General features: G+C 41.3%; 2 protein-coding genes across 2 annotated transcripts; both read right to left on the reverse strand.

Annotated features, from left to right (window-relative positions):
- Positions 1-1775: 1775 nt before the first annotated feature.
- Positions 1776-5212, reverse strand: LOC147146791 (transmembrane protein 17A). Its single transcript, XM_086030989.1, has 4 exons — positions 4865-5212; positions 4023-4135; positions 3480-3593; positions 1776-3294 (listed from the first exon to the last, which is right to left on the reverse strand). Exons 1-4 carry the CDS (start codon positions 4977-4979, stop codon positions 2950-2952), a joined length of 687 nt encoding a protein of 228 aa, XP_085887115.1. The 5' UTR covers positions 4980-5212; the 3' UTR covers positions 1776-2949.
- Positions 5213-6027: 815 nt separating this feature from the next.
- On the reverse strand, positions 6028-8511 carry selenoe (selenoprotein e). The gene is made up of 4 exons (XM_086031305.1): positions 8008-8511; positions 7740-7816; positions 6948-7026; positions 6028-6508 (listed from the first exon to the last, which is right to left on the reverse strand). Exons 1-4 carry the CDS (start codon positions 8125-8127, stop codon positions 6365-6367), a joined length of 420 nt encoding a protein of 139 aa, XP_085887431.1. The 5' UTR covers positions 8128-8511; the 3' UTR covers positions 6028-6364.
- Positions 8512-9072: the final 561 nt, after the last annotated feature.

Raw genomic sequence — 9072 nt, forward strand, 5'->3', positions numbered from 1 at the left:
GCTGACCAACTGTGTGTCCAGCTAATCAACCAACATAAACTAACCCACCGGTTGACCGACTGAGGGACTGACTAACTTCCTGGTGGTCTAGGGGTTAGCGTTCGTCGCTGTCACAGTCTTGGCTTGGCTTGGGTTGGATGCCCAGTCAGGGAACACCGATTGATATACACAACGATGTAACTACATGCTGTATAGAACAGCTGTCCATCCAACCCAATCGTGAACCATGTCATCAGCCAATCAGCTTCTGACCCGCCCTGCTGCCCGCCCGCCCGCCCGCCGTCCCCAGCTCAACGGCAGCATAGCGCTGCTACGCCAACATGTTAGCATTACGCTGCGGACAAAACGTAGCTCATCTTTGGATAAAAAGCACATTCTTCTTCACATTTGTTTTTGCAAATTACGCTTCGTGTCGGATTTGTCGTGACAGACGCCGAAATATTCACGCGCGCCGCTCAACATAGAAAACATCCCGCGGCTAATGTGAAACGGCGGCTGGCGAGATTGGCTCCAAAACAACACATGGCCATCGGCTGTATGGCAAATTGATGATGTCGACATGCAGCAGCCTATCACCACCAAGTGTCCCATCCGTGCGCATATTTCTTTTCTCTACTCGGTTGCTAATGGAAACAGGATGGATGGGGGTGCTGGGGAGGGGGCTGCAGAGGTGGGGATCCGTTCTCGGCAAAAAGGAACAAAACATCTCCATCCATCTTGGAGTGCGTCAATCCGCCTGAACGTCACGCAGACAAATATAGATAAAAATATATTTGAAAATGTAGGCCAACGTCGCCGTGACGACACCCACCAGCTTAAAAAAGTGTATTAAAAAAAAAAGAGAAAAGATGGCGTGTGCTTTGGTTGTCATGGTGGCGAACAAGAGTGGGAAAATGAACAGCCGGGAAAATTGCCATCATCAAAACACAGATTTTTACTCTAGAAAATGATGGCTTTCTTTTTGTAATATTATAGCTAATTCTTAAACATAAAAAAACAATCCCATTTTTATAATTTTACATAAGTAAAACAAAAATGTTTTGATCTGAACAAAAAACGACTTAATTGTTTTTCTCATATTACACTTAGAACATAACACATCTAAAAGAATATTCTCAAAATATCCGACTTTGTTTCTGAAACTGCATGTTTTTTCATCTCAACGAAAACGCAACTTCAGTCTCTTAATAGTGAAAGATTTTTCTTGGGATATGTGAATATTCCCTTACTGGTGTGACTTTTTAAAAATGCAATGCTTTAATGAGGAAAGATTCTTCAACTTTTTGGCAAATAAAAAAAAGTGTATAATTAAATTAGAAAACCAAACTAAATATGATTTGTTAATTAAAATATGTTGAAATATGTTGAATTATTCTATCTCTGATACCCAAAATAATCACAATATTACATTTAAATAAAATGTCATCTTAAAAAAAGGCAACTTTGTTTAGCTAGCTAACAGCTAGTGAATATTTATTTTAATCTATGTCTTAATATTATATTATATGAATACAATTATCATATTATTAATATTTATTTGAATACATTTGAGTATTTATTTACTAGACACTTTCCATCCTTTGAGTGTCATGAAGTTTCACGTCGTACTGGATTTACACAGTGGCTTGCTTGCTTTTCAAACACATTTTTTTGTGCTCTGCTGAAAATTATCCTGAAAAAAGGCCACTTTTTCACATAGTAGTAAAAAATCACGCTGTAATATAAAGACTTTTAAAGGAAAATGCAACTTTTAATTTTGAAAAATACAACTGTGTTCAATGCTGTCAAGACTTTCCTAAAAAAAAGTCAAGATATTTATTTCAGATATGTTTTAATCTTGTAGAAATGCATCTTTATTCTTGAAAAGTTTTCAGAGTTTAAAATATGCTGCAATTTTATTTCTTTAAAAAAAAGCTTAATTCTTGCAAGTTCTGAGCAAAAAAAAACACAACTTTGTTCTTGCAATATTCTGACACAAAAAAAGATGATCAAAACAGTTCAAATAAAAATGTAACAATCAATTACTCTGTGCCAGTGTCAATCTGTGGCCGTCATACATTTTGAAATTGTTACACAGGGCATGTTTGGAGTGACGCTTGAACGTTCCTAACCCGAGTTCAAGTGTAAAAATAAGATCGCTCGTGTAGCTCATGATGCAGATGTTAGGGATTAATTTGTAGTCCCTGGTTGCCCTCTGGTGGTCACAAATGCTCAACACATTTGCACTGCGGCACAATGGTGATGTTTATATGAATGAGACAAATTGTGAAAAATGCAAAATAGAAAAATCTAATTGTAAAAAAAATGATAATCGTTTAAAAGAATGGTCTAATGCTGTGACGAAAAATGGAATTAAGAAATTAGGAAAAAATCAAATGCAATAGAAAAAAAAAATTATTTACTTCTGCAAAAACACAAGATTATTATCATGGAACTAAAATGGTTTTAAACCAAAAAAAGTACTTTTTTCTTTATCTGGAAAATTTTGGCTTTATCCTGGCAATACTTAAAAAAAAATCTTGAAAAATACCGATGGATTTATGTCATATTTGTTCTCGAATAAATTCATATTAAATGGGAAGTCAACTGAAAAATGCTCTTGACAATAATATGTCGTATGCAACACACCTGGTCTAAACACGACATTCTGGTAACATTGCATTTGTGACCCGTCTCAGGGGGTCGGCCATTTTGCCAGTGACTGAAAATGACGTCACAACGCCGAAGGGCTCAGTTTGCGAACGTCATCTGTTGTCTGGGATTGGTCATGTGACGCCCGTGTCAAAATGGCCGCCCCCTGAGACGCCTTCATTCATACTGTATTGCACAAGCGCAATATGAACCGGAATGCTGGGCTTAGACGAGTGGGGACGCAGAGACGACATTATTGCCAAGAAATGTTTTCACTGGACTCCCCCTGTAAAAGCAAAATGAGCATAATGAACCATCTCAAGTAACAGTAACCCGGCGGTAGGCCAGCCGGCCCAGACCGAGGCCCAAGCCCAGGCCCAGGCCCAGGCCCAGGCCGGGCGCGCTGGTGGCGGCGGCGGCGGCGTGGCCGAAGCTGTCCACCTTGGCCAGCTGGCGCAGATGGAAGAGCAGCGTCAGCTTCCTGGTCATGGTGCGCAGCGCAAGCGCGGCGGCCGCAATCTGGGCCAGCGCGGCGGCCAGCAGCAGCGAGTGGACGGCGCGCTCCAGCGGGAGGATGAGCGCGCCCTCGTCCGTCACAAAGAACAGCAGCACCGGCAGCTGGAACGACAGCGTCAGCACGCAGAAGCAGCACAGCCACGCAACCTAGGCAAAAAGTACAGACAAAACAAATATCGAAAGTAGAAAAGTAAGTCAAATATATTATGTACAGAGAGTATTTGAGGTACAAAGTACATGAAGTAAGTAGCAAAATGACAACAAACAAACAGGATGTGACAGAAAAAGTACACAAAGCATTTGGGTGAATAAATGTCAACGAAAGCGCTTACGTTCTCGTGCAGGTTCCCAAAGTAGCCGAGGTAAAGGCGGACGATTTCCACGATAGTGACGAGTACGATTCCGCTGATCAGCAGACCCTGATAGTATCCCGGAAGGTACGCAAACTGAAAAACAAACAGGCGGACTTTCAAAGAAAGCCGAACCCCACTGACGGACGCGGTTCGTGACCATTACGCTGACGGACAAAAATCCGCCAGTACTTAGTGCATCATCAGCAATCAGCATTCAGCATCAGCGTCTGCTTGATCGAAGACTCAGAAAGTCATACATCTCTGCTTTAGCTCGGATTCCGCCGCATCAAGCCAATGCTAGTTAGTATCTTTCAGCAACATCAATACATTTGATGGATGTTTGGATTTGGACCACCCCACCAAAAAAACAAAAAAAAAACAAAATCGGATCCCCGTTTGCTCATTTTTTTTCCTCCCAGACAACCCGGATGAGGTTTGAAGGCGAGGATGACGACAACGGAGTTGGCCCACAGGCGTTGTCGGTGGCCTGGGCCACGTTTGCCGATGAGTCGCACCACTGACCTTGACTTGCAGCATGCAGACGGACGAAAAGCACCAGCAGGGCAGATAAAACATGTTGAAGTAGATCAACATGTGCAGAGCCACGTCGCACGCCACCTCCGTGCACGCCCACCCTGAAAACAACGACGAAGGCGGCAGATTTATTTTTGCTTTCGGGCAATGGCAGCATAAAACTTTTCCTATTCAACTTTTGGTTTTTAATGCAACTTAAATCTTGTCACATTACTTTTAAAGAAATAAACGGGCATAGCTACGAATTTCACAATAACGTACTGTAGATTCGAAATTTTCTCCAGAAGTTGAACTCTCTCATAATAGTACCTTTAAATCTAACCCGTGTTCTGATTTTGAATCTTGAAAGTAACTTTATTCTTGCAATGTTACATTTTCGTCAAAAGAAAATGTGATTCAAAATATATAACTACAAAAATATGACTTTTTAAATCTTGAAAAAATGGGCACTTTATTCTCATGAAAATAAAAATAACGGTGGACTTGATTCTCGCAATTTTTAATATATACTGTATATATACATAGACACACACATATATATATATATATATATATATATATACTGTAGATTTTCAAATGTTTTCCTCTTGTAATAGTATGACTTTTTCATCACTTGTATCATTACTATAACTTTTTTATTTCTAAAAATAGGACTTTCAATATGAATACAAATAAGACTTTATTTTTGCATTCCTTTTGTTTGAAATTAAATGTTTTGAAAGACATGTTTTGTCCCCATGTGTTGTTGTTTTTTTCTTTTCGGTGTCTTGCTAATCCCCCTCTGACCGTATGCGTCACAGAATGTTGTCAAGTCAAGAATGAGGACCAACCTGAACGTGAATCCGAAGGCGAAGGGTCACGGCGCTCTCTGCGGACCTGCCAAGTTCCCGCTCGGGCTGGGCCCACGCCGACGTGGTCGGGAACCGGCGAGTAGAACACGGGCATCGCGCGCGCACACTCGCGCACACTCGCGCGCACACGCACGCATGCGCGCGGCCCGCTAATCAGATTAGCAAACAGGAGGCGGGAGCCTTGCGGATTAGTCGAAATCTTCTCATGAGTCAAACTGAAACAATTACAACGTGCTGGATATTCAACGTCTTTGCGACAAAATGTGACAGCAGCACACAATGCGCATATTGCATGTCGTCCAAATTCAACACAACAAATAAAAGAGGCCAAATTCAATCAAATACAATTCAAGGGAGAGATAGGAGTGCGCTGAAAAGAAAATATATGTAGTAGATACCAAGATTAAAGTTGGACAAATACACTGGAACCCGGATTCCACGGACTCTGTATTTGACGAACAGAAAATGAACACTATGGCGTCCTGTCCACTCCAAAGGCCTTTTTGTCCAGTAGCTGTCCAAGTCTGTTTGTTGCGCATTTGGCTGTAATCAGCGGACGGACGGGCGGGCAGACGGACAGGCGAACTGACGGAGGGAGTGAGTAACGCTGCAGGTCTTTCCTGTTGTGTTGCTGTTGTCACAGTAGTCCAGAGCAGGCTCACATATAGTGGACGTGCCTACGCGGCGGCCATGTTGGCAGGGGCTCAAAGGCGTTAACTTAGCATTGCCGTCGGCACACAGCTCAAAAGGAGTATTCATATCTACGGAGGCTCCAGCGAACTGCTGCACACCATTAACAAACAGACAAAAAGAGTACAACCCAATTTCGTACTCTATTAGATGTTCACAGGGTACAAAAAAAGTGCTTGAATTTAACAGCCAATTTTCAAGATAAGTCATTTAGGTTGAAGAAACTGAAAATGTTGCCTTGTTTTATTTAAGAAAAAGAAATAAACATTTGTTATAGTCTTGCTAGGAGCATGTTGTTATTTAGTTTAGGATTAAAATTGCATAAATAAAGATTCCAACGAAAGATTCCAACTTTTTTGTTGTTGTTGCATATTGTGACTTGTGATTTTTTTCCCCCCTAAAAAAGATGGGATTTTAATCTCTTAGTATCACTTACAAAAATGGGGAAATAATTTTTAGATCAGAAAAATATCAACGAATCTCATATCATAAATTAAACTAAATTAAATGATGCCTTGTACATGTAATGAAATAACTTTCCAGTTTCCACTCACATCCTTGATTTATGTACAAAAATCAATCATGTTCTCGCTTTTGAGTTTTTTTTTGTTTTTGTTTTAATTGCATCTGACACGTGAGAAGCACGCGTACGACAGGCGCGCACTACGTCGGGCCCAGCGAGCCGTCAGAACGGAGCCGGGATTTTGTTTTTTGAGAACACCTTGAGGCTCCGTTCGTCATCAATGGCGTGCGCGGGACGCAGTGGCAGCGTTCGGCCATCGGGGGGCGTCACAGCTCGTCGCGGGGGGCGCGCAGGGGGAAGTTCTGGAACTCCTCCGGCACCGCTTCGCCCTTCTGCGACCGCTTGTAGAAGCCCAGGGAGTCCAGCAGGGCGGCGATCTCCGCCGCCTTCATGCCTTTCACACCAACCGTCTACAAATCAAAATATTGCAGACAGCATATATTGGTCGGCTTTAAAGAAAAAATAAAAGACGTTTGATGATGGGGGAATGTTTTCTTGACTAAAGTCATTTTTTTGAAAATTAAAAAATTCTGGGGGAAATCTTTTTCTATATAAATATATATACATTCAAGATTTTTTTTCCTGGGTCAAGGAGTTCTGAAGAATTACGCTTCTCTCCTCAAAAATGTCTATTTGTCGCTCCATATCACAAGTTATAATTACATTCTCGTAAAAAAAAAAAAAAAAGTGTATGTGTTATGTTGTAAAAATCCAACTTTCTAAAAACAAAAATCAATTTCAGTTGCGGTATTCTTGAGATTTCTTGAACAGCAGCCAGTGGCTGCTACCGCCGCGCCGCGCCTCTTAAGGCTAATTGAAGTTGCCAAAAGTGAGGCTGTCGAAGGTCACCTGGACGACCTCGTCCTTGTCGTCATAAAAAATTAGTCGAGGGTCCACTTCCTCCGAGGAATCGTACTCCAAGTTGTGACTGGGCAAGGAAACCTCGGGTCAAGGTCATTTCTGAAACATTGTCAAACAAACCACACGTAGGTTTTTTTTCTTTTTTTAACAACGTGAACAATTTGTCTTCAACAAAGTGTGTTTTTGTGAACAGAAATGTCCAATGTGATTTGACAGTGTACATGTTTTTGTAAATTTCTTGTTTAACAAAGCTAATGTATGCGTTTTTGTGAACATCAAACACAACTTAGTCTTTGACACGTTTTTGTAGACATTTAAGAACTTTTAGTCCAACGCATATTCTAGTAAACATCAAAGACAATATGGTGCTTTGTAAACATTGTCACGACAATTTGGAGTCTTTGATGACACGAACACATTTTTTTTAAACATTGAAAATGTAGCCTTCAACAAAGCTGAGTTATATTTTTGTCAACATTACAACTTAAATTGGCAACAAAGAGAATTGTTTGCGTAAACAATGTTTGCAACTGGGACAAAGCAAGTTTTTAGTTTTTGTCAAAATGATGTAAAGTCGTTTAGCACAATAACATACATTCTTGAGAACATTGAAGATTTAGTCGCCAACATGCGTGCTTTTATAACCACAACATGAAACTTGCGACAAAGCCAACAGACGTGTTTTCGTAAACTTTCGAGGCATTGTCTTCCATTGTCAAAGCCAACATTTTACCATGAACAAAACCAGTTTGCATGGAGAGGCGTGGAGGCCAAGGATACTACAAAGCCCAGCGCTCCAACAGGAAGTGATGCAGCTCAGGCATTTTCTTGATGCCTCATCCAACCACGCTGGGAGCCTGGAAAACAAAGACACATGTACTCTTTTTGACGCGCTAATTCATTGTAACTAAATTGGATGATAAATAACGCACTTCTAAAAATGACAGATTCAAATGAACTATTTCACGTACATTTATTAAAAATATTGATCTCATCAATGTTTTCCCACGCGGACCTGACTTTGACGTCGAGGCTACGAAGGACTCACCAGCAGTTTTCCCCGCGCGATGGCCATCTGGCCGTGTGGAGTCGCCGCCGTTTCGTTGTCGCTTCCTGTCGCGGCGGCGGCGGCGGCGGCGAGCGTTAGCGTCAAGAAAGTCAGCAACATGATGATGTCGCCGCGCTTTCCTGAGTTGCTTTGGCCCACGCGCACGCTTCCACCTGGACTTGACTCTCATGGACCAGACCACCTTCCCCTTTTTGGGGGGGATGGGGGGGGGGGGGCACGAATATTTCTTCCAAGCAAGAAAATTCAAAGTATGACAATTACAAGCACCGTGGAAAACATTCACGTCAGTGAATGTACGGGTCTTCTTTCGTCGACGTAGCTTCTTTATCCTTGGGTTACTTGAATTCTCATTTTAAAAGTGTCACCCGTCGTTGTTGGCGGTATGGTCCACATTTGACGATGTCACAGGTGACAGCTGGATCCTTATCACCTTTTCCCACGTCGGAAAGCAACACGTGGGTTTGGAAAACACAAGGAAAATGCAGTCTTAAAAACATCTTCCTAACGTAGGTCGTAAGCATCAATGCCAATTCATTCTTTCAGGAATTGTAAATGACGTTTTTTTCTTTCCTAAACAATTTAGACAATTTAGTCTTCAAATATGTGACTTTGTACAGGAAATACACTACGAAGAACCTAAAGTTTCTTAAAGGCAATTTGGTCATGCTTTGTAAAGCTCAAAAACCATTTTGTCTTGAAAGACACTAACGTTAGTGCTTTTGTGAAGAACAAAAAGTTGCGGTCTTCAACACGTACGTCACATCAAAGGTCATTTACAGTCATCAAATAACCTAACGCATGTTTTCGTAAACAACAAGGACAACGTTGTCGCGTTCAATGAGACGACAGTGGACAGTACACTTTTGTTGATCAAACTTTGTATAAACAAAAGAAGGGGCAAAATCGTGTCTTTTCAAAAGCAGAAAAGTTTCATTAGAAAAGGGTGTGATTATTATTTTTGTATCTATGAATATATTTTGATGGAATCGCGGCCAATGGAAGCGTTGAATGAAGCCAGCATGTAGTGAAGCCCACATTTGAACT

This window comes from Filicampus tigris, chromosome 5 (genome assembly GCF_054856515.1).
Source record: "Filicampus tigris isolate MCC_2025a chromosome 5, RoL_Ftig_1.0, whole genome shotgun sequence".
Classification (NCBI taxonomy): domain Eukaryota; kingdom Metazoa; phylum Chordata; class Actinopteri; order Syngnathiformes; family Syngnathidae; genus Filicampus; species Filicampus tigris.